Source organism: Tachyglossus aculeatus, chromosome 2, assembly GCF_015852505.1.
Source record: "Tachyglossus aculeatus isolate mTacAcu1 chromosome 2, mTacAcu1.pri, whole genome shotgun sequence".
NCBI classification, from domain to species: Eukaryota; Metazoa; Chordata; class Mammalia; order Monotremata; family Tachyglossidae; genus Tachyglossus; species Tachyglossus aculeatus.
The window spans coordinates 514,311-539,380 of NC_052067.1; the positions used below are offsets into that span (position 1 = coordinate 514,311).

The window sequence follows — 25,070 nt, forward strand, 5'->3', positions numbered from 1 at the left end:
ACAGAGCACTGTACTAAGCGCTTGGGAAGTACAAGTTGGCAGCATAGAGAGACGGTCCCTACCCAACGGTGGGCTCACAGTCTAAAAGGGGGAGACAGAGAACAAAACCAAACATACTAACAAAATAAATAGAATAGATATGTACAAGTAAAATAGAGTAACAAATCTGTACGAACATATATACATATATACAGGTGCTGTGGGGAAGGGAAGGAGGTAAGATGGGGGGGATGGAGAGGGAGAAGTGAAGTGACTATTGTGCTAAGCCCTGGGGCAGATACAAGCTACATAGTAAGTGCTTAACAAATACCATCATCATTATTATTGTTAATCGGGTTGGACACAGTCCCTGTCCCACGCGGGGCTCACAGTCTAAATAAGGGGGAAAACAGGTATCTAATCCCCATTTTACAGTGGGGGAAACTGAGGCATCAAGTAGTTAAGTGACTGGTCCAAGGTGTCCCAGCAAGCAAGTGGCGGAGGCGGAATTAGAACCCAGATCTCCCATCTCCCAGACTGGTGCTCCTTCTTCTAGGCCATGTCGAATAATAATAATAATAATAATAATAGCATTTGTTAAGTACCTACTATGTGCGAAGCACTGTTCTTAGCATTGCGGGGGATACAAGGTGGTCAGGTTGTCCCATGTGGGGCTCACAGTCTCCCGTCTCCATCCCCTCCCCCCACCCCACTTTACCTCCTTCCCTTCCCCAAAGCACCTGGACATATGTCTATTACTCTACTTATTTATTTTACTTGTAGATATTTATTCCACTTATTTTATTTTGTTAATATGTTTGGTTTTGTTCTCCGTCTCCCCCTTCTAGACTGTGAGCCCGCTGTTGGGTAGGGACCATCTCTAAACGTTGCCAACTTGTAATAATAATAATAATAATGATGATGATGGCATTTATTAAGCGCTTACTATGTGCAAAGCACCGTTCTAAGTGCTGGGGAGGTTACAAGGTGATCAGGTTGTCCCTCGGGAGTCTCACAGTCTTCATCCCCATTTCACAGATGAGGTAACTGAGGCACAGAGAAGTTTAACCTTCATTTTACCGATTGAAAATGCTGCGGAGCCTCTTTCAGTGTCTTTTTCGTAATCTCCAGCGTCCCCTGGTAAGACTGATCGTAACTGCCGGGCCCTGGAATGATCAATCAATCAATCAATCGTATTTATTGAGCGCTTACTGTGTGCAGAGCACTGGACTAAGCGCTTGGTCGACGTAAGCGTCTTAAAACGCATCTCTCTGTTCTGCAGACTCATGCAACCTTTACCTTGTACTTCCCAAGCGCTTAGTCCAGTGCTCTGCACACAGTAAGCGCTCAATAAATACGATTGAATGAATGAATGAATTCTATTACTCTATTTATTTTACTTGTACATATTTATTCTACTTATTTTATTTCGTTAGTATGTTTTGTTTTGTTCTCTGTCTCCCCCTTCTAGACTGTGAGCCCGCTGTTGGGTAGGGACCGTCTCTAGATGTTGCCAACTTGTACTTCCCTAGCGCTTAGTCCAGTGCTCTGCACACAGTAAGTGCTCAGTAAGTACGATTGAGTGAATGAATGAATGAATTTGAGAAAATCAGGTTGGACCCAGGCCCTGTCAAGCAGCGTGGCTCAGTGGAAAGAGCCCGGGCTTTGGAGTCAGAGGTCATGGGTTCAAATCCCAGCTCTGTCAATTGTCAGCTGTGTGACTTTGGGCCAGTCACTTAATAATAATAATAATAATAATGATAGCATTTATTAAGCACTCTCTGTGCCTCAGTTACCTCATCTGTAAAATGGGGATTAAGACTGGGAGCGCACCATGGGACAACCTGATCACCTTGTATACCTGGTGATCACATATCTATAGGTTTGTACATATTTATTACTCTATTTATTTTACTTGTACTTATTTATTCTATTTATTTTATTTCGTTTATATGTTTTGTTTTGTTGTCTGTCTCCCCCTTGTAGACTGTGAGCCCGCTGTTGGGTAGGGACCATCTCTATATGTTGCCAACTTGTACTTCCCAAGCGCTTAGTACAGTGCTCTGCACACAGTAAGCGCTCAATAAATTTGATTGAGTGAATGAATGAATGAAGTGTAATCTCCCCAGCGCTTAGAACAGTGCAATGCACATAGTAAGCGCTTAATAAATGCCATCATCATCATCATCCCCCGTGGGACGCACAAGTTGAATCCTCATTGGACAGACGAGGTCACTGAGGCCCAGAGAAGGGAAGCGATTTGCCCAAGGTCACACAGCAGATAAGTGGTGGAGCTGGCATTAGAACCCAGCTCCTAATGACTCCAAGGCCTGTGCTCTAAAGGAGCCCAAGATGCTTCTCCACTTCTTAATAATAATAATAATAGTGTTAAGTGTTTACTACGTGATGATGATGATGGCATTTGTTAAGCGCTTACTATGTGCAAAGAGCCCAGTTCTAAGCACCGGGGTAGATACAAGGTAATCAGGTTGTCCCATGTGGGGCTCACAGTCTTCATCCCCATTTTACAAATGAGGTAACTGAGGCACACAGAAGTGAAGTGGTTTGCCCAAGGTCACACAGCGGATAAGTGGTGAAGCTGGGATTAGAACCCAAGTCCTCCAACTCCCAAGCCCAGGCTCTTTCCACCAAGCCATGCTGCTTCTCTTAAATCCCATCTTAAATCCCATCTCTTCCAAGAGGCCTTCCCTAGGTGATGCCTAAAGCAGCAAGGCCCCACAGCACCTGTATATATGTATATGTGTTTGTATATATTTATTACTCTATTTATTTATTTATCTTACTTGTACTTATCTATTCTATTTATTTTATTTTGTTAGTATGTTTGGTTTTGTTCTCTGTCTCCCCCTTCTAGACTGTGAGCCCGCTGTTGGGTAGGGACTGTCTCTATGTGTTGCCGACTTGTACTTCCCAAGCACTTAGTACAGTGCTCTGCACACAGTAAGCACTCAATAATTTCGATTGATTGATTGATTGATTGACCTGGGTTCTAATACCAGCTCTGCTTCTTACCTGCTGCAGACAAGTGGTGGAGCTAGGATTAGAACCCAGGCCCTCTGACTCCCAAATCTAAGCATTTAAGTAGTCACAACTCTCCCCCTCATAGAATTTATGTACATTTCCTTGTTCTTCCTACTTCTCCTACCGGACATTTATTTCAATATCTGTCTTTCCTTGTGGGACTGTAAGGTCCCTAAGGGCAGTGCTAGGCATTATAATAATGATAATAATAATGATGGTATTTGTTACACGCTTACTATGTGACAGGCACTGTACTAAGCGCTGGGGTGGATACAGGCAAATCAAGGTGGACACATTCCCTGTCCCATGTGGGGCTCACAGTCTCAATCCCCATTTTACAGATGAGATAATTGAAGCACAGAGGAAGTGAAAGGACTTGCCCATGGTCACACAGCAGAAAAGTGGCAGAGCCGGGATTAGAACCCATGACCTTCTGACTCCGAGGCCCGTGCTATATCCACTACACCATGCTGCTTCTCATTCTACTAAGTACTGTGGTAGATACAAGCTAATCAGGTAAGAAACAGTCCATATCCCACGTGGGGCTCACAGTATTAACCCTCACTTTAGAGATGAGGTAACTGAGGCACAGAGAAGTTAAATGACCTGCCCAAGGTCACGCTTTCTGCCCACAAGGAGCTTTCCATCTAGAGGGACGATTTTACAGATCCGGTAAGCAGTAAGCATGGAAACAGTTGCACAATACCTTCCCCAACCAGGTGAAATTCCCAACCCCCGCCACACACACAAGCCAACTAACCACTCCCTCCCTTAATAATCATAATTGTGTTTGCTACGTGCTTCTTATGTGCCAAGCACTGTACTAAGGGTTGAGGTAAATGTAAGATATTGAAGTCCCACATGTGGCTCACAGTCCAAGTAGGAGGGAGAACAGATATTGAATCTCCATTTTGCAGAGGAGGGAACTGAGGCACAGAGAAGTGCAGTGACTGGCCCGAGGTCACGCAGCAGACAAGTGATGGAGCCAGCATTAGAATCCAGTTCTTCCCAGACTCCCACGCCTGGGCTCTTTCCACTAGGCCCCATTGTTTCCCAAGCCTTCCTTAGCTCCCTCCGGGTCCTCGTAGGGGCAGAGTTGGAGGGTCAATGGAGGAAACAATGAGTGTTTGTGGGTTCTTGACTTTACAGTGAAAGGCTTTGTGTTGAGGAAGATATCCTCAGCTTCCAATTTCCCTTCCTAAAACCTCCCTGAATCTTCTCCGTGAAAAGTCAGATGAGGAAATAAGGACATAGCCCTAATGTGTCATTTTACAAATATCTACGGCCGTTTCCATTTTCCGAAGTAACGACGACAACTAGGGTGGCTGTCCACTTTATTCCTAACTTAAGAAGCCAACAATCACCAGTGGGTCCTTGAGCGGTCCTGGTAGCGAGTGGAAGTCTAGGGAGAAGCCAATTCCGACCTTTGGATGGGAGAGGGAGAGGGAGCCGGGGGCTGTTTCTAGGCGTGACTAGATGATGGTGTCCCAAGCTCTAGATGGCCTGTGAGGCGCTGGCTCAGAATTTGAGCGAGCGGGAGAGAATCTTGAGAGCGGTGATCCTGGCGGTCAGATCGTGCAGGCCGGACATGGTCAGCACCCGGCCCAGCTGGTGCGCCATGGCCTCCGGGGTCAGGAGGAAGGCTTGGTTTTCCTGCTTCCAGATATCTAGGGCCTGGAGGGCTTTCTCCTCCAATCCAAGTGAACTGAAACCACAACAGTCCTTCTTTTAGTCTGCCCTGCTACCTGCTGAGAATGATCTCTTTCTTGTTCTGTGGTATTTCTATTTATATAAAACTGAAATGAACTGAAATGTAAGATTTCATTCAATTCTAAGGGAGTTTTGTCTGGTTGAGAGCAGTAGGGCAGATTATAAATGTGTCAGTATGAACCTGCTACGTCTAAATGTGAGCTAAATTCACGATCACTGCTCTCCCCATCTTCAAGGCCCTTCTGAAATCACAGTTCTTCTAGGAATCCTTCCCGATTGATTTCTGATTTTCTCCTCTTTTACCCTACACCTGCCACTTCAGGATTTCCAGGTCACCTAAGCACTTGATTGTGGGAAAGGAACATGTCTACCAAATCTGTTGTACTGTATTCTCCCAAACGCTTAGTACTGTACTCCACACTCAGTAGTTGCTCAATAAGTACTCTTGGTTGACTGATTGATTGAAATCATGTCCATATTATTGGAACTTAGAATGAAAATGTGGCAAGTAATTCCTTATATAATAATAATAATGATGGCATTTGTTCAACACTTACTGTGTGCGAAGCACTGTTCTAAGCGCTGGGGGGATACAAGGTGATCAGGTTGTCCCACGTGGGGCTCAAAGTCAATCAATCAATCAATCATATTTATTGAGTGCTTACTGTGTGCAGAGCACTGTACTAAGCGCTTGGGAAGTACAAGCTGGCAACATATAGAGACGGTCCCTATCCAACAGTGGGCTCAGTCTTAATCCCCATTTTACAGATGAGGTAACTGAGGCTCAGAGGAGTTAAGTGACTTGCCCAAGGTCACACAGCAGACATGTGCAGAGCCGGGAGTAGAACCCATGACCTCTGACTCCCAAGCCCGTGCTCTTTCCAATGAGCCACGCTGCTCGTCTTCTGTACATGTAAAATAAGTGGGAAAATTAAAATGCTTGTGCATGTTGTTCATAATCACCTGTTACTTTCAAGAGCTTGAATTTCATCATTATCAAGTGATAGTTTTTGGCAGAAATATCCAAAATCCTCCACGGTAATATTGCGAGCAATCATCTTGATTATCTTCTGCAAGATTTTCTCTAAATAGAAAGATAAGGCAGTCAAATGACCTAATTTATTTTCAAAAAAAATTGTTACATTTTATTCCACATAAAAATCTGCAGTTTAAAATGTAATTGTTGGGTTGCCTTTATGGTTTTGATCACTGGATTCTTAATAACAGTTAATCATCATCATTATCATATAATAGTATGTTAAGTGTTTAGTATGTGCTGAGCACTGTACTAAGTACTGGAATAGCTATAGTACAAGCAGATCCAGACACAGTCCTTATCCCATGGGGGCTCACAGTCAAAGATCAGTCAATCAATCAATCATATTTATTGAGCACTTATTGTGCACAAAACACTGTACTAGGCAATTAGGAGAATACAATATAACAGAATTGGTAGACGCATTCCCTGCACACAACAAGCTTACAGTCTAGAGCGCTGTACTAAGCGCTTGTACAATACCACAAAATCACTAAGCAGGGCACTGTACTAAGAGCAAGGAGAGAGGTACATACATTCATTCATTCATTCACTCAATCGTATTTATTGAGCGCTTACTGTGTGCAGAGCACTGGACTAAGTGCTTGGGAAGTACAAATCAGCAACCTATAGAGACGGTCCCTGCCTAACAATGGGCTCACAGTCTAGAAGGGGAGACAGACAACAAGACAAAACAAGTAGACAGGTGTCAATACCATCAGAATAAGTAGAATTATAGCTACATACACATCATTAATAAAATAGAGTAATAAATATGTACAAATATACACAAGTGCTGTGGGGAGGAGAAGGGGGTTGGGCAGAGGGAGGAAGGGGGCAATGGGGAGGAGAGGAAGAAGAGAGGAAAAGCGGGGGCTCAGTCTGGGAAGGCCTCCTGGAGGAGATGAGCTCTCAGTAGGGCTTTGAAGGGAGGAAGAGAGCTAGTTTGTGGCGGATGTGTGGAAGTAGGGCATCCCAGGCCAGAGGTAGGACGTGGGCTGGGGGCCGACGGTGGGACAGGTGAGAATGAGGCCCATTGAGGAGGTAGGTGAGTGGCAGAGGAGTGGAGTGTAAGGGCAGGGTTGCAGAAGGAGAGAAGGGAGGTGAGGTAGGAGGAGGCGAGGTGATGGAGAGCTCTGAAGTCGAGAGTGAGGAATTTTTGCGTGATTCGAAGGTTGACAGGCAACCACTGGAGATTTCTGAGGAGGGGAGTGACATGCCCAGAGCGTTCCTGTACAAAGATAATCCAGGCAGCAGAGTGAAGTATAGACTAAAGTGGGGAGAGATAGGAGGATGGGAGTTCAGAAAGGAGGCTGATGCAGTAATGCAGTCAGGATAGGATGAGAGATTGAACCAGCAAGGTAGTGGTTTGGCTGGAGAGGAAAGGGCGGATCTTGGCGATGTTGTGGAGGTGAGACCGGCAGGTTTTGGTGACGGATTGGATTCATTCATTCATTCAATCAATTGTATTTATTGAGCGCTTACTGTGTGCAGAGCACTGTACTAAGCGCTTGGGAAGTACTAGTTGGCAACATATAGAGACGGTCCCTACCCAACAGTGGGCTCACAGTCTAGAAGGGGGGAGACACAGAGAACAAAACATATTAACAAAATAAAATAAATAGAATAAATACAAATAAAATAAATAGAGTAATAAATACGTACAAACATATATACATATATACAGGTGCCGTGGGGAGGGGAAGGAGGTAAGATGGGGGATGGAGAGGGGGATGAGGGGGACAGGAAGGAGGGGGCTCAGTCTGGGAAGGCCTCCTGGAGGAGGTGAGCTCTCAGTAGGGCTTTGAAGGGAGGAAGAGAGCTAGCTTGGCGATGTGTGGGGTGAACGAGAGAGCGAAGTCGAGGATGACACCAAGGTGGCGGGCTTGCGAGACGGGAAGGATGGCAGTGCCGTCCACAGTGACGGGAAAGTCAGGGAGAGGACAGGGTTTGGGAGGGAAGAAAAGGAGCTCAGTCTTGGACATGTTGAGTTTTAGATGGTGGGCAGACATCCAGGTGGAGATGTCCTGGAGGCAGGAGGAGATATGAGCCTGGAGGGAGGGAGAGAGAACAGGGGTGGAGTTGTAGATTTGGGTGTCATCAGCGTAGAGATGATAGTTGAAGCCGTGGGAGCGAATGAGTTCACCAAGGGAGTGAGTATAGATGGAGAACAGAAGGGGACGAAGAACTGACCCTTGAGGAATGCTTATGCTTAAATCCCCTTCCTTAGCACTGTGACAAACCACCTGCAAGCGAGGGAAGGAAAGTGGTGGGCCGTGTCCCCCAGGTGCCTTCCCTGGCCTTCACTTACCATCTCTGTCATCGGCCTTCTCGAGGTAACGTCCGATGGTGTGCAGCTGCCTCCCTCTACAGACTTCTTGGGGTGGTCTGAGCAAAGGGTTTCCATCGAAATTGATGTCCTTCAGGGAGGGGAGATTGTGGAGGCCTCTGGGCAGAGCTACCAGCTGGTTTCCTGAGAGAGAAACAAAGGTGCCGTCATCATCATCATCATCATCAATCGTATTTATTGAGTGCTTACTATGTGCAGAGCACTGTACTAAGCGCTTGGGAAGTACAAATTGGCAACATATAGAGACAGTCCCTACCCAACAGTGGGCTCACAGTCTAAAAGGGGGAGACAGAGAACAAAACCAAACGTACTAACAAAATAAAATAAATAGAATAGATATGTACAAATAAAATAAATAAATAAATAGAGTAATAAATATGTACAACCATATATACATCTATACAGGTGCTGTGGGGAAGGGAAGGAGGTAAGATGGGGGGGATGGAGAGGGGGACGAGGGGGAGAGGAAGGAAGGGGCTCAGTCTGGGAAGGCCTCCTGGAGGAGGTGAGCTCTCAGCAGGGCCTTGAAGGGAGGAAGAGAGCTAGCTTGGCGGATGGGCAGAGAGTGGGCATTCCAGGCCCGGGGGATGACGTGGGCCGGGGGTCGATGGCGGGACAGGCGAGAGCAAGGTATGGTGAGGAGATTAGCGGCGGAGGAGCGGAGGGTGCGGGCTGGGCTGGAGAAGGAGAGAAGGGAGGTGAGGTAGGAGGGGGCGAGGGGATGGACAGCCTTGAAGCCCAGGGTGAGGAGTTTCACCCACTCCACCTCTGTCAACAGATGCTTCCCGGCATTCCTTGTCAAGAGGCATCGTCCTCTGAAATCTGTCCCCCAAGCTGTCAAATAGGCTTCTGAAAGGGACGAGGGTGCAAATCCCCCTCTGGCAGGGCTTCAATCAGTCGATAGTATTTACCGACTGCAGAGGACTGGACCGAGAGCTCGGGAGAATGCAGTCAAGTTGGTAGACTCGAGTTGAGAAGCAGCATGACTTAGTGGATAGAGCCTGAGTTTTGGAGTCAGAAGGACCTGGGTTCTAATCCCAGCTCCACCACATGTCCGCTGTGTGACCTTGGGCAAGTCACTTAACCCCTCTGGGCCTCAGTTACCTCATCTGTAAAATGGGGTTTAAGAGCATGAGCCCCATGTGGAACAGGAACTACGTCCGACCTGATTAACTTGCATCTACCCCAGTGCTGAGAACAGTGCTTGTAAGCACTGTCACGCTTACAAGTAAGCTTGTAAGCACATAGTAAGTGCTTAACAAGTACCATAATAATAATAATTATTGTTATTAGACATGACCCCAAGTGCTTAGTACAGTACTCTACACACAGTAAGTGCTCAATAAATACAATTGAATAAATAACCCCTGCCCTCAAGGAGCTCACAATCGAGTCAGGGAGACAGACACTACAATAATTTACAGACAGGAGGAAGGAGGACAAGGGGAGATGCATAGGATGGGCAGGACTTGGTGCTGAAGCAATGGGTATGTAAGATGTGCCAACTTGTACTTCCCAAGCGCTTAGTACAGTGCTCTGCACACAGTAAGTGCTCAATAAATACGATTGAATGAATGAATGTGGACATGAGAGCCACGGGAGGCTGTGAGAGCTAAAGTGCTTAGGTGGCCCAGAAGTCCTGAATGGGTCCTTCCGCATTTCCTTGCCCCACAAGCACTTGGGGGTCAAAGACCCTGTTGCACTTATGTCCAAATATTTATGCTCTGTTGCTCTATTGTTGTAACTGATTTTATTATCTTTCTCCCATGCTATACGGTAAGATCCTCGAGGGCAGGAATCATGCTTACAAAATAATAACAATAATAGTGATATTTGTTAAGCACTTACTGTGTCCCAGGAACTGAACTAGGTGCTGGGGTGGATACCTGCTCTAATATACTCTCCCAGGCGCTTAGTGCAGTGTTCTTTGCACAGTGGGTACTCAGTAAATCCTACTGAAGAATTGACTGATTGAGTTATATAAAACCAGGAGATCAGAAGTGAAGCGGGAAAGGCCTCCCGGAGGAGGTGTAGTAGTACTAGTATTTATTACGTGTTTACTGTGTGCAGAGCACTGTACTGAGCTCTGGGAAAGAGGACCCAGGTGGAAATTAGACATGGATGCTGTCCCTTGAGGGGCTCCCGTGCTATGAATAGAGGTCAGGGAGATGACTGGATACACACCCGTCGGGATTATTAAAACAATATAGACATTACAACAGCATAAGAGGAAAGGACAGATACACAACACCCCAAATCAAAAGTCAGTCAGTAAGTCAATTGTATTGAGTGCTTACTGTGTACAGGGCACTGTACTAAGCGCTTGGTAGAGTACGATAAAGCAATAAACAGACACGTTCCCTGCTCACAATGAGTTTATAGTCAGATACAGGAAAGGAAAGATACAGCAGGGAACTGTAGCTGGAGAAGCAGAATTTCAGTCTCCTCATGATTGGCATAGAGTGCGCCTCCACAACTGTTACTGCTGGTCTTCTCCCCCCTGTCCTTATTTTTGATGGTAATTGTTAAGTGCTTACTATGTGCCAGGCACTATGCTTACTAAACACTGGGATAGATATAGCATAATCAGTTTTGGTCACAGTCCCTGTCCCACATGAGGCTCACAGTCTTAATCCCTATTTTACTGATGAGGTAACTGGGATACGGAGAAATTAAGTGACTTGCCCAAGGTCCCACAGCAGACAAGTGGCAGGGCTGGGATTAAAACTCAGGTTCTTCTGATTCCCAGGCCTGGGCTCTAGCCACTAGGCCACACTGCTTCCCCTCTATGCTTCTATGAGACCCCAGGCTGCAAGTGGCTGCTCTCTTTCCCCCCAGGGCTGAGGCAGGAAGTCACTGGATGCTTCATTAGGATTTCAGAAGGGCAAAGAACTTAGACTATAAGCCTCTGTTGAAGCAGTGTGGCTTAGTGGATAGAGCATGGGCCTGATGTGCATATAGCTTGTACTTCCCAAGCGCTTAGTACAGTGCTCTGCACACAGTAAGTGCTCAAGAAATACGATTGAGTGAATGAATGAAAAGGACCTGGGTTCTTATCCCGGCTCCACCACGTCTGCTGGGTGACCTTGGGCAAGTCACTTCACTTCTCTGTGCCTCAGTTCCCTCACCTGTAAAATGGGGATTAAGACTGAGAACCCCATGTGGGACATGGACTGTGTCCGACCCGATTAGCTTGTATCTACCCCAGCGCTTAGAACAGTGCCTGGCACAGAGTAAGCGTCGAACAAATACCACTAAAAAATAAACAGTCCGAGTCAAAATAACTGGTCCATGCTTAGGCCAGGTTGGGGGACAGAGGGAGAGGGAATTCGATTGGCTGATTGTTATGGACAAGATCTTAAAGAAGACCACCCCCTTGGGGACCTGAAGCCGTTTCAAAGATGGTCTGAAGCAGTTCCAATCCACAGCAGGCAGGCCGGTGGGCGGGGGGGGCGGGCGAATGCTATGTGATCCCAGGGCTGGAAGGCCCGGGCACCATCCCTCGCTTCCCAGCACCCACACTCAGAAGGACACCATTAGCTTGGTCACATAATAATGATAATTGTGGTATCTGTTAAGCACTTACTATATGTCAGGCACTGTACTAAGCGCTAGAGTGGATACAAGCAAATTGGGTTGGACACTGTCCCTGTCCTGCATGGGGCTCACAGTCTTAACCCCCATTTTGCAGATGAGGTGACTGAGGCACCTGGAAGTGAAGTGACTTGCCCAAGACCAAACAGCAGACAAGTGGCAGAGCTGGGATTAGAACCCATGACCTTCTAACTCCCAGGCCCGGTCTCTACCTGTTATGCCATGCTGTTTCTAGGACTGCAAAACGGCATAGTTTCTTCTTCATCCTTGGAATTCACTTCCAACTGATGGGATACGCTTCTCTGGCTAGATAAGCCACGAAGCCAATTCTAAAGCCAGGTTCTCCCGCCATCGACCCCCGGCCCACGTCCTCCCCCGGGCCTGGAATGCCCTCCCTCTGCCCATCCGCCAAGCTAGCTCTCTTCCTCCCTTCAAGGCCCTACTGAGAGCTCACCTCCTCCAAGAGGCCTTCCCAGACTGAGCCCCTTCCTTCCTCTCCCCCTTGTCCCCCTCTCCATCCCCCCATCTTACCTCCTTCCCTTCCCCACAGCACCTGTATATATGTATATATGTTTGTACATATTTATTTCTCTATTTATTTTACTGTACATATCTATTCTATTTATTTTATTTTCTTGGTATGTTTGGTTTTGCTCTCTGTCTCCCCCTTTTAGACTGTGAGTCCACTATTGGGTAGGGACTGTCTCTATATGTTGCCAACTTGTACTTCTCAAGCGCTTAGTACAGTGCTCTGCACACAGTAAGCTCTCAATAAATACGATTGATGATGATAGCCTTGGGGAAAAGAGCGTGGGGCTGGGAGTCAGGAGGCCCAGGGTCTAATCCTAGCTCTGTGGAGGGAGGGCATTCTGGGCCGGGGGAGGACGGCGGGACGGGCGAGAACGAGGTACGGTGAGGAAGTTAGCGGCAGAGGAGTGGAGGGTGTGGGCTGGGCTGGAGAAGGAGAGAAGGGAGGTGAGGTAGGAGGGGGCGAGGTGATGGACAGCCTTGAAGCCGAGAGTGATGAGTTTTTGCTTGATGCATAGGTTGACAGGCAGCCACTGGAGATTTTTGAGGAGGGGAGTAACATGCCCAGAGCGTTTCTGCACAAAGATGATCCGGGCAGAAGCATGAAGTATAGACTGAAGTGGGGAGAGACAGGAGGATGGGAGATCAGAGAGGAGGCCGATGCAGTAATCCAGTCGGGATAGGATGAGAGATTGAACCAGCAAGGTAGCGGTTTGGATGGAAAGGAAAGGGCGGATCTTGGCGATGTTATGGAGGTGAGACTGGCAGGTTTTGGTTGGATGTGAGGGGTGAACAAGAGAGCGGAGTCAAGGATGACACCAAGGTTGCGGGCTTGTGAGACGGGAAGGATGGTAGTGCCTTCTACAGTGACAGGAAAGTCAGGGAGAGGGCAGGGTTTGGGAGGGAAGATAAGGAGTTCAGTCTTGGACATACTGAGTTTTAGATGGTGGGCAGACATCCAGATGGAGATGTCCTGAAGGCAGGAGGAGACCCGAGCCTGAAGGGATGGAGAGAGACCAGGGGCGGAGATGTAGATTTGGGTGTCATCAGCATAGAGATGATAGTTGAAGCCATGGGAGGGAATGAGTTCACCAAGGGAGTAAGTGTAGATAGAGAACAGAAGGGGACCAAGAATTGACCCTTGAGGAACCCCTACAGTAAGGGGGTGAGAGGGGGAGGAGGAGCCCACAAAGGAGACTGAGAATGAAAGAGAAGAAAAGTGAATTGCCCAAGGTCACACAGTGGCCAAGTGGTGGAGTCAGAATTAGAACCCAGGTTCTTCTGACTCCAGGCCCACAGTCTATCCACTATGCCAACGCTGTGTCTCAATCAATTCACAGGTGCTAGATTATGCTGATAGGTTTCTCCAATTTAGGGTGCTGGGAAATGAATGAAACTGGTTCCCCGTGGGCTCTGGGGCTGGGGGAGAAGGGCTGGGACCAGGAGAGGGATTGGAGGAGGGGAAACAGGAGCCCGAGCTAGGGCCAGGGAAGGGGGAACTAGGGCAGGATTGAGGGGAGATCAGGAAATGGGGAGGGGGATGCTTAGGGCAGTGGGGGCAGGGGATGGGATGTGTTGGAAACCTTGCTCAGGTTCTGTCCTCGGCTTCCTCTCGCTGCTCCCACCCAGCTCTGCCTCTGTCCCCACCCCCTCCCCTGGGCCCAGGCTCACTCCCAAATGTTTCTGACTTAGGGGTTCAAGACAATGGATGGGAACTGGAGGTGAGAAGTGAGGGAAGACCCTTTGGAGGGAGCCATGATCAACTGTGCAGAGGGTGGGTGGGAGCGAGTGTCCATGTGGGGATTACCCATCCAAAGGATGGGTGACGGGCAGACTCACCGCTCATGTCCAGCTGCTGGAGGCTGTGCAACAGCCGGAAAGAAGGCGGGAGGCAGCTGATAGCGTTGTTCCGGGCTAACAGGCGAACCAAGCTTCTCAGTTCCCCTATGTTTCTGGGGAGTTCCCTGATGGCGCTGTCTGATATATCCAGCTCTTTGAGGCCTGTCAGAGTGGTCAGCTGCTCTGGAAGGTGGGTGAACTATAGCAAAGAGCAGAGAAAAATGACCTCATGGGGGAGAGTTGGTGTTTCTTTACAGAAACCCAGCATGCCTGTCTTCGGAAAGCTTTTCCTTGGCCATTCATTTTGAATAAAACAGCCGAGTCCTCGAGCCACACATCTTCAATGTGTCCCTGACCTTGGCAGCTGTGGCAAAATGGGGCCATGAAAGGTTCTCAGCACATGAGACATTTTGGAGATGCGTGGAGCTCTGCCCATTTTTTTTTTTAACGGTATTTGTTAGGCACTCACTTTATGCCAGGTACCGTACTAAGGCTGGAGTAGGTACAAGCTAATTAAATTGGACATAGTCCCTATCCCACATGGGGCTCACAGTTTTAATCTCCATCTTACAGATGAGGTAACTAAGGCTCAGGGAAGTTAAGTGACTTGCCCAAAGTCACACAGCAGACAAGGAGCTTTTGGGGTGACTTTCGAGGCTTCCGTCTTCCTTATCAGAGCCCCGCTGGGCTCCAGCCCCAGGATTTTACCCCGCTTTCCGCCTCTGCAGCTCCTGTCCCAGCAGGAGCCTCAGAAGCCATGCTTCCCTATTTATGGCACTTGTTCAACATTTAGTACGCGTGAGGCACTGTACTAAGCTCTGGGGCAGATGCAAGTTAGTCAGGTTGGACACAGTCCCTGTCCCACAGGGTGCTCACAATCTCAATCCCCATTTTACAGGTAAGGTAACTGAGGCCCAGAAAAGTGCAGTGACTTGTCCAAGGTCACACAGCAGACAAGTGGCAGAGCCGGTATTAGAACCCAGGTCCTGCTGACTCCCGGGCCCGTGCACTATCCACTAGGTCACACTGCTTCTCTACTGTGCTGGACGCGGCTGACCAATTAACCCTGGAACAGAAGCTTGAAAGCTCCCTCTCAGTGGAAACACCAAAACCATTCAGGTAATCTCCGCTGAGTGAAGTCTGATGCTTCACTCTCCTTCTTCCCTCAGACAAAAACGGCGCCTGCCCACCTCTCACCTTGCGGCCGCGGGTCTGACTCAGTAGCAGTTCCTCCAGGGTGGACAGGGCGCACAGCTCTACCGGGAAAGATACAAACTGATTGTTTGAAAAGTCTAGTCTCCGGATCCGTTGCAGATCGCAGATCTCCAAGGGGATGCATTGGATTTGATTTTCAGAAAGGTCCAGGGTCTTCAGGCCCTTGAGAGAACACAGTTCCTTGGGGAAAACTGAAAATCGATTGTAGTCTAAAATGAGGTCCTGGAGCGAGAGCATATTGGAAACAGTTGGGGGGATGCAGCTAATTCCGTTTTTACCAAGGTCTAAGTAGCTGAGCTTTCTAAGCCTACATAGACATTTTGAAAATGAGATGAGTCTGTTTTGCCTTAATTCTAGATGACTCAGTTGTTCCAATTCAGATATCTCCTCAGGAATTTCTGAGATTTCATTTACATTCAGATTCAAATAGTTAAGAGCAGCTAAGGCAGTCAGCCCTAAGGGGAACTGACCTAACTCATTAGCACTCAAGTCCACTCGAGTGAGCTGGCCGCAGTTCTTGATTTCCACCGGAATGTGGGTGATCCCGTTGCTGGAAATCTCTAAGACGGAGAGCTCTTTGAGTTGGGAAACTTGCTGTTCGAGGTGACCCAGCTGATTTCCTCCCACATAGAGTTGTTTCAGTTTTGGGAGTCTGCGAATATTCGGGGGAAGCTGTGTTAGCCTATTGCCATGAAGATCAAGCTTTTCCAGCAGGGAACAGGTCACGATCTTCCCAGTTATGGTTTTGAATAGGTTGTCCCGCAGGTGCAAAACCCTGAGCTCCTGTAAATTGCCAATGTTGGGGGAAAGGGACTCCAACTTGTTGCTGCCCAAATAGACCTCTCTCAGCTTCAGCAACTGGAAAAACTGCACAGGCAGAAAGATGAGTTGGTTGCAGTTCATTGTCAGTTCCTCCAAGTTCCTGAGCTCCTTAATGTCTTTGGGCAGACTTCGTATGGAGTTCCCAGACAGGCTCAGTCTGGTAAGCTTGGGAAGGTAGCACAGGGCTTTGGGGAAGATCTCCAATTGGTTAGAGTCGATGTGAAGAACCTGCAAATGTTGCAGCCTCGTTATGCTTTCCGGTACACTTTTTAGGTTATTTCCAGCGAGACCTAAGATGTCCAGATTTTCCAAGCCTCCCAGGGTGGCGGGAAACTCTTCCAATCGATTGTGACCACAGAAGAGCTGCCGCAGACCCACAAGCTGCCCGACTTCTTTGGGGAGACTGGCTATTTGGTTGTGGTTGATGTTCAAAACTCTGAGATTGGCCAGTTGACCTATCTCCGGAGGTAGGCATCTTAGGTCGTTTCTCTCCAGGCACAATTCTTCCAGGCCTGAGAGACAGTCCAGGTATGGGGGGAAACTTCTGATGCTGTTGCGGTTTGCATAGAGGCGTTTTATCTCTCGGCTCTCAGAGACGTCTTCAGGGAAAACCTTGTCCTTGTCACTGAGGTTAACTCGGAAGGGTTGCTCCTGGCCCTGAGGCCCCCCAACCGGTTTTCTTTCCGGTAGAGACGGCTGCACTTGCGTTTCGCTCACTCGGGGGAGTACGACCCCTCCCTCGGCCCTTTCGGGAAACACACTCGATGACGCCTTCCGGATCGGTGTGGGGGAGTCTTCGGGTGGGCAGATTACAGGGCCGGATTCCCTTCGAGATGCGTTGGGCCTTGTCGAATCTGAATCAGTTACCAAGTGCTTGGAGACCTTTTCTGAAGAACTGGTTGATGGCGACGTGGCTTTGGCGGGGTCAGTTTCAGAAACCTCTTGAGGACTTTCCCTGGCCGTGTTGGCAGTAGGGCCACTTTCTCCTTGGCTTTCCAAGATCACCACTCTCTTCTCTGTATCCTGAGGGGAGCTCCCGGAGAGGGGAGAATTTTCCTCAGAATGTTTTTTGACATCTTCGATGATTTCCTTCAGTTCTTCAGCCTCAACTTTCTCCTCAGATGACGCATGTGTTGGTAAGGTTTCCTCCATTTGACCGTTGCCTCATTTTCTTCTGAAACAAGTAAAAAGTGATGATGCATTTGGAGGTCGTGTTGTAGGATTTTGTCATCAGGCTGGAAAATGACAGTTTTAAAGGGACAACTCTTACTGCTGCCCCAGGTGGTAAGTGGAAAAAACTCTGGAGTCTCTGATCTTTCAAGGGCCGAGTGGGATGGGATGGGGCTTTCTAAATCTGTGAATGGCTCGGCTAGCCTGGAAGGGCCTTGAGGGCAGGAATTATGTCTACTAAATCCATTGCTCTCTCCCTTTTAGTAGAGAAGAAGGGCAATTTCAAGCTAATTGCAGCTCATAGTATTTCATTCATTCATTCAATTCAGTTGTATTTATTGAGTGCTTACTGTGTGCAGAGCACTGTATTAAGTGCTTGGGAAGTACAAGTTGGCAACATATAGAGACGATCCCTACCCAACAACGGGCTCGTAGTCTAAAAGCGGGAGACAGACAACAAAACTGTGTTTACCATACGTCAATCGCTGTTCTAAGCTCTGGGGTAGATACACGTTTATTAGGGTGGACACAGTCCCTGTCCCACATGGGGCTCACAGTCCAAGTAGGACGGAGTAGGATTTAATCCCCATTTTATAGTTGAGGACACAGGGTCCAGAGAGGGTGATTTGCCAGAGGTTGAATGGCAGAGCTTAGAACAATGCTTGGTGCACAGTAAGTGCTTAAGAGAAGCAGCGTGGCTCAGTGGAAAGAGCATGGGCTTTGGAGTCAGAGGTCATGGGTTCAAATCCCGGCTCTGCCAATTGTCAGCTGTGTGACTTTGGGCAAGTCGCTTAACTTCTCTAGGCCTCAGTTCCCTCATCTGTAAAATGGAAATTAAGACTGTGAGCCCCCTGTGGGACAACCTGATCACCTTGTAACCTCCCCAGTGCTTAGAACAGTGCTTTGCACATAGTAAGCGCTTAACAAATGCCATTATTATTATTAAAAATACCATCATTATTATTGTTATTAATTGGCAGAGTCAGAATTAGAACCCAAGTCCTCTGGCTCTTTCCACTAGCCCATGCTGCTTCTCAAGGGGCAATGGCTCTCCACAGCAATCCCAATCGTAGAAAACAGGCTCCTCTTGGGCTCGGGACATCCGAAGAGCCGGAGGAGACTTTATCAGTCTGGGATCACTGTGTTCAACAGATGCTGAAAAACTGCCATCTCAGAGCACCTGCCTGGGATGGCATTTGGTCCTCATCTGGAGGCTGAGTGGATGAGGCTGGCAGCCAATGTGGGCTGCAGGACTTGCCTTGCAGTGGACAGACCGACCCACCTGGAAGCTCCGTGGGGTGGGGGGAGGGATGGTGGTGGTGGTGGTGTGTGTTGGTGAGAGAGAGAAAGGGAGGAAGGAAGAAAGGGAGAGAGAGGAGACAAAGAAAAGAAAGAAAGAGGGAGACAGAAAGGGAGAGAGAAAGAAAAGGAAGGAAGGAGAGAGAGAGAAAGAAAGAAGGAAGGGAGGAAGGGAGAGAGAAAGAGAAAGATAGAAAGAAAGAAAGAAAGAAAGGAAGGAAGGAAGGAAGGAAGAAAGAAAGAAAGAAAGAAAAGAAAAAAGGAAGGAAGGAAGGAAGGAAGGAAAAAAAGAAGGAAGGAAGAAAAAAGAGAAGGAAGGAAGGGAGGGAGGGAGAGAAGAGAGAGAAGAAAGAAAGAAGGAAAGAAAGAAAGAAGGAAAGAAAGAAGGAAAGAAAGAAAGAAAGAAAGAAAGAAAGAAAGAAAGAAAGAAAGAAAGAAAAAGAAAGAAAGAAAAAGAAAGAAAGAAAGGAAGGAAGGAAGAAAAAGAAGGAAGGAAAGAAGGAAGGAAGGAAGAAAAAGAAGGAAGGAAAGAAGGAAGGAAAGAAGGAAGGGAAGAAAGAAAGGAAAGAAAGAAAGGAAGGAAAGAAAGAAAGAAGGGAAGAAAGGAAAGAAAGGAAGGAAAGAAGGAAGGGAGCGAGAGAGAGAAAGAAAGAGAAAGAAAGAGAGAGAGAAAGAAAGAGAGAGAAAGAAAAAGAGAGAGAGAGAGAGAGAAAGAGAGAAAGAAAAAGAAAGAAAGAAAAAGAAAGGAAAGAAAGGAAAGAAAGAAAGAAAGAAAGAAAGAAAGAAAGAAAGAAAAGGGAAGAAAGAAAGAAAGAAAGAAAGAAAGAAAAAGAAAGAAAGAAAGAAAGGAAAAGAGAAAGAAAGGAATAGGTGGTCTGGATGGCAGGCCTGGGGCTCCTCCTCCCCTTCCCGAGCCCGGGGGGCGGGGGCGGGGGGGAGAAGGGGGTGGTCTCCGGGCCGGGGAGGGGCCGCCAAGGGCCGGGACAGGAGTCGTCGTCGGGGTGAGCCCGGTCCCTTGGGGTGTCCGTCCCACCTGCGCTGCCGGGGGCCGGGGGCCGGGGGCCGGGGCCCGGGGCCCGGGGTCGGGGCCGGGGTCTCCCTCGGCCTGCTTGGTGGGCCCAGCCGGACGCCCCCTCGCGCCTCCTGGCGCCTGGGGGCCAGGCCGCCTCTCGGGGGCCCCCGCCCGCCCCCCGGCCCGAGACCCTCTCCGAGTCCGTTGGAGCCTTGCTGGGGAGCGAGCTAATGGGCAGTTGCTATTAACTATTTCAAAAACTATTTGAAATTGCAGAGAAAATCGGCTCTATTAAGTGGCTCCAACATCAAAAGAGAATTTTCTCTCAACAGAACCAAACTGACTCCCGTCTTCGAGTAATCCAGACCAGAGAGACACGGCCGGGATTGTTGAAAATATGCAATTTATCAGAGACCGCTATATAACTTTTTCATAGCGTCGATATTGATTTTCTCCTCACGAGAACAATTCCTCCCTTGGCTTCAGCATGGCCTAATGGCAAGAACACGGACTTGGGAGTCAGAGGTCGTGAGTTCTAATCCCGACCCCGCCACTTGCCTCTGTGCCTCAGTTACCTCAACTGTCAAATGAGGTTTGAGACTGTAGAGCCCCATGTTAGACAGGGACTGTGTCCGACCTGATTACCTTGTATCTATCCCAGTGTTTAGAACACCGCCTGGCACGTAGTAAGCACTTAACAAATATACCGTAATGATAATTATTATTATTATGAACCTGGGACTGGTCTCAACAGCGGTAGATTTGGCAGCTTCAGGACTTGTAGCTGAAAAAACCTCAATATAGTAATATCACCTTGATTTTTATACAGTGCTTTTATTCTCAAAGCACTCTCACACTGGTTATCTCATTTTTGACCTCACAACCTTGTGAGATAGGGAAAAGCAAATATTATATTATCCCCATTTTACAGATGAGGACACTGAGGCCCAGTGATTTGTCCACAGTCACGCAATAGGCCAGGGATAGAACTGGGTCTAATAACAATAATAGTAATAATTGTGGTATTTGTAAAGTGCTTGCTAAGTGCCATTCATTCACTCATTCAATCGTATTAAGTGCTTACTGTGTGCCAACTATTGTACTGAGCGCTGGGCTAGATACAGGATCATCAGACATGGTGTCTGTCCCCAAGGCTTACAGAAAGTACTGAACCCCCATTTTACAGATGAGGAAACTGAGGCTCAGAGTGGTAAAGTGACTTACTCAAGGTAACACAACAGGCAAGTGGCAAGGGCAGTATTAGAAGTCAGGTCTTTCTGACTTCCAGTCATTCTGCTTCAAGGACCTAACTAGAACCAGGTCCTCAGTCTTCCAGACCTGTGCTCTCTCCACAACAATGATGATGACTGTGGTATTCGTGAAGTGCTTACTACGTGCCAGTCACTGTATTAAGTGCTGGGATGGATACCAACAAATCGGGTTGGCCGCAGTCCCTGTCCCCCATGGGCTCACAGTCTCAATCCCCATTTTACAGATGAGGTAACTGAGGCCCAGAGAAATTAAGTGACTTGCCCAAGCGGACAAATTACTGTTAAGTGACTGCCCAAGCAGTCACAGGAGAAGAGTGGTGGAGGCGGAATTAGAACCCATGATAGTCTGACTCCCAGGGCCGTGGTCTATCCACTGCACAATGCTGCTTCCCAATACGGATTGTAGAATCTCAATCCTAGTTTCAAAGGAAATTTCCTCCAGTCTGCTGGAAGGACTGTGTGTCTGAACCCACAGCCCAGCCAGGAGCTCAGCTGGTGGGTAGAGCATCCTTCCTTGCCAGCCTCTGGCATCCACCCAGTCCCGTCAAGTTCCGCTGCCCTCTGCCTGCCCCTTGCAGACTTCCAGAGGAACATTCACTCATTCATTTTATTTCTCAAGCGCTTACTATGTGCCAAGTACTGTACTAAGCTCTGGGCTACATACAGGATCAACAGGTCAGACACGGTGTCTGTCCCCAAGGCTTACAGAAAGTACCGAACCCCCATTTTACAGATGAGGAGACTGAGGCTCAGAGTGGTAAAGTGACTTACCCAAGGTAACAGGACAGGTAAGTGGCAAGGGCAGTATTAGAACTCAGGTCTTTCTGGCTCCCAGGCCTGGGTTCTTTCCACTAGGTCATTCTAGTTCAAGGACCTAACTAGAACCAGGTCCTCAATCCCCCGGACCCATGCTCTCTCCACAATAACGATAATAATTGTGGTATTCGTGAAGCCGAATGCGTTGTCGGCTGCGGCGGAAGGTGGGGCGGAGCAGGGCGCCGGATCAGCTACTCCCGATCTCGCGGGGTGTCGGAAGGCTGGAGCGGGGTCTCTGACAGATGGTCAGGGGTCGAACAACCACACCAAGCATCTCGGTGGCGGGGAGAGGAGACCAAGCTGCTTTACCTGAAAAGCCTCAGAACCAGCAGTTTTAATGTGAGTCTTAAAACAGTTGCACAACATTTTCAGAGATTTACAGCCAATAAAATCGCTCTGAGCCACCCTGCTGATGGTTTGACATGTGGTCAATAAAGCAAGTCTAGTTGCCATTAGCTCCTGAACCTAACCTACAGAAATCTACCAAAGCACTGGCTGGCTCTCAGGTCGATTACGGGGCCTGAAGGATCTCGGCTGTCCCAAAACTCACTGGGTTTTGTTTTCTTGACTACGTCTAACACACTTCTTAACACAAACAATTTCATGTTTATCTCAAAAATGAGAAGAGCGCAAAGAGAATATTATCATATAAAAATAGCTGGCATATTCCAGTTTTTTAAAAATGCAGATCCTGTACAACATAAAACAATACAAAAATGGAACATTTCTACAAAGCTGATAGTCCATGAGCTCTCTCAGTGAAAACCCAGTCAGATTATCCGGATAATACTTGAGGGTTGGAGAACTGAATTCATTCATTCCTTTCAGGGGGCATCAACTGCCCGTTCAGCTTCATGAGGAGCTGTACCACAAGGCCCGCCTGCAACACAAAAACAAGGCGTCTGCAAAGCGGCACAAGGCACGTCCGTCACGGGACCCGGTGAGCACCGATACGCCAATGTTGGGTACGCGGGGAGGTTTGAGGGCACCAGATCCTTCCACTCTCCAAGCCCTGGGCAGAGTCTCTCTGGGGGCTCGGTCGCCCATAGGCCTGGACCGCTGGCCCTGGGACCCCGCTTTGGGTTTCCCTGCCGGCCAAGCAGCAAAGGGGGCTTCCCTTCACTGCCAGCCAGGATAAAGCCACCTTCGAGCCCCCGCCACTACCTTTCCCATGCGTGGGTTTGCAGTTCCTCTCGTGTGGTCTGCGGCCAAAGCGGGCCTCGGAGCCCACGGGCCCTTGTTCTTGCAGGGGGAGGGGCACAGTAGGAAGGGTAGCTTTGCCTTCCCCTTCTCTGGCTTCCAGCACGTGCCATGGCTGCCACTGCCCGGGCCCTCTCAAGCCTCTGGCACTACGGCCCTGGCTCCCCAATGGAGTCTCAGGACCCCCTAAGCCTGAGTGGAAATTTGGGAAGCAGGAAGGGGAGAGTGGCCAGAAGCCTGGTGGGGTGGGTGACGACAGTTAAAGCTGGAGCTGTGGTCTCTCAGGACCACCTCCCTTGCCGCACCCATTCCCATACCTCTCTTCTTGCTGTAAACTTGTTCTTCCTCTGGCTTCAGCTCTCTGCACTTCATTTTTGTCTGCCTCCCCCAATTACAGTGCATGCTCCTTGAGCGAAGGAAATGTGGATTTTGCCCCCGGTGTGCTCAGTTCAGTGCCTAGCACTCAGTAGGTACCATCTGTTGATTGACACGTGGGGTGTTGGAGAAGGGATCAATTACCGATGTCTGCACTGTGGGGTCGCTGCCTAGATGATGACGATGATGATGATGGTATTTGTTAAGCACTTACTATGTGCCTAGCACTGTTCTAAGCACTGGGGGGATACAATGTAATCAGGTTGTCCCACATGGGGCTCACATTCTTAATCCCCATTTTACAGATGAGGTAACTGAGGCCCAGAGAAGTTAAGTGACTTGCCCAAAGTCACACAGCTGACAAGTGGAGGAGCCAGGATTAGAACTCATGACCTCTGACTCCCAAGCCCGTGCTCTTCCCACTGAGCCACGCTGCTTCTCGATGGGATCAGGAAATCAGCTCAGGAATCAATTTTCTCTTCTCCTCTGCCACCTGGCACTGAGCTAAGTCAGGGTCTGAAGCTCATTCTAAACTCGGAGGCCCAAGAGGTTGGTCTGCCCCAAGGGTGGGTCTTTCAGAAGGAGGGGTTTCTCTCTATACAGGCACTCATTCTAAACTTGAAGGAAGGAAAGCTGAACAGCACTTCCAACCAAGGGGTTTATACCGACAGCTAGGACTGACCGAGTGTGCTGCGCTTCGGAAAGACTTGCCTCCCCGCCTGGGGTTTTGGCTATTTCATTGAGACATGAACCAGTAAAAGGTCATGACCACAAGTCAAGTGTTTCCTGTGGAAGAGAAAGCTGTATGGAACGAGCGAATCACTTTACTTGGGAAGGATGGGGCTAAGGACTGGGTTGAGAGCCTGCCGGATCAGAGAGAAAGGAAACAGGGAAGGCAAAGTTACCTGTTTGGTGTGCACTATGAAGCTCATTTTGTTTTCCAGACTATGAATTTGAAAACAGGTATCGGCATCTCCCAACTGCCACATAAAGCAACCATACTTTAGGCTGATGAGTAACGTCTGCGAGAAAGGAGACATAAACCAGAACGGACACTTGTTATCACCACTGACTTTTCTCGCCCTTGCTAAGTCATGGCCCTATGGTTTCTCTCAGGACAGGGTGAACGCGCTGTAAAACTGAGCTGGCGGAGAGGAGTGGCACGGCCTGGTGGAAGGAGTACGGGCCCGGAAGTCAGGAGATCTGGGTTCTAATTCTGGCTTGACTCGTGTGTGAGCTTGGCCAAATACTTCACTTCTTCAGGGCACAGCTTCCTCAACTCTAAAATGGGGACTTCAGTCTCTGTTCTCCCTCCCTCTTGGACTGTGAACTCCTGTGTGGGACAAGGTCTGTATCCGATCTGATTGACGGTACCTACCCCAACGCTTACTTAGCAAAGAGCTCGGTACATAGAGAGCTTAACAAAATACTCCAATTATTAATCATCATCATCACAACATCAGGTGCATTTATCGAGCACTTTCTGTGTGCAGAGCACTGTACTAAGCGCTTGGGGAAATACAACAGAGTTGGAAGACACATTCCCTGCCCACATGATCTGACAGCTGTACCATCCCACACCCGGGGTTGCCACTGGGCCTTCCAGCCTGCCGCCGAGCCCCGAGGAGACTGTCACGGCGCCATTAACTAAGGCTTCGGCCTCAGGAATTGGGTCAGGACCTTGGCAGTGAATGACTGGGATTCTGAATGGTGAGAAATCCCCAAGCTCCTCGCTGGGGGCTTAAGTTTCTCACTGCTGGATGGATGCCCCACCAGCAGAGGTGGATGGGGGGCCTGGGGTCGAAGGGACCT

The 25,070-nt window shown here is 48.5% G+C and overlaps 2 protein-coding genes across 7 annotated transcripts in view; both read right to left on the reverse strand.

The window, feature by feature from the left end:
* Nucleotides 1-4,346: 4,346 nt before the first annotated feature.
* LRRD1 (leucine rich repeats and death domain containing 1) lies at nt 4,347-21,892 on the reverse strand. 5 transcript variants are annotated; one of them, XM_038760760.1, is made up of 6 exons: nt 21,639-21,892; nt 15,276-17,289; nt 14,079-14,277; nt 8,079-8,240; nt 5,695-5,815; nt 4,347-4,726 (listed from the first exon to the last, which is right to left on the reverse strand). In XM_038760760.1, the coding sequence occupies exons 2-6, from the start codon at nt 17,265-17,267 to the stop codon at nt 4,540-4,542; spliced, it is 2,661 nt and encodes an 886-aa protein (XP_038616688.1). In that variant the 5' UTR covers nt 17,268-17,289; nt 21,639-21,892; the 3' UTR covers nt 4,347-4,539. The 5 variants fall into 5 exon arrangements, with proteins under 5 accessions (XP_038616688.1, XP_038616667.1, XP_038616660.1 ...); XM_038760739.1 differs by lacking the exon at nt 21,639-21,892 and adding an exon at nt 19,618-19,644; XM_038760732.1 differs by lacking the exon at nt 21,639-21,892 and adding an exon at nt 18,470-18,601.
* A 95-nt stretch (nt 21,893-21,987) lies between these two features.
* The window catches only part of KRIT1 (KRIT1 ankyrin repeat containing), a 33,877-nt gene continuing 30,794 nt past the window's right edge, over nt 21,988-25,070 (reverse strand). For both annotated transcript variants that reach the window (XM_038760773.1, XM_038760782.1), the window contains exons 17-18: nt 24,164-24,280; nt 21,988-22,563 (exon numbers count right to left, since the gene is read on the reverse strand). In XM_038760773.1, coding sequence (XP_038616701.1) covers nt 22,495-22,563; nt 24,164-24,280 — 186 coding nt within the window. In that variant the 3' untranslated portion in view covers nt 21,988-22,494. The remainder of the gene's footprint in view (nt 22,564-24,163; nt 24,281-25,070) is intronic.

Coding starts and splice junctions, on each gene's coding strand:
- LRRD1 (XM_038760760.1), bottom strand. CDS start 17,267: ATGGAGGAAACCTTACCAACACATGCGTCATCTGAGGAGAAAGTTGAG. Junction 14,278..15,275: donor GTCAGACCCGCGGCCGCAAG/GTGAGAGGTGGG, acceptor TCTTTGCTATAG/TTCACCCACCTTCCAGAGCA. Junction 4,727..5,694: donor CAAGCTCTTGAAAGTAACAG/GTGATTATGAAC, acceptor TTGTGGTTTCAG/TTCACTTGGATTGGAGGAGA.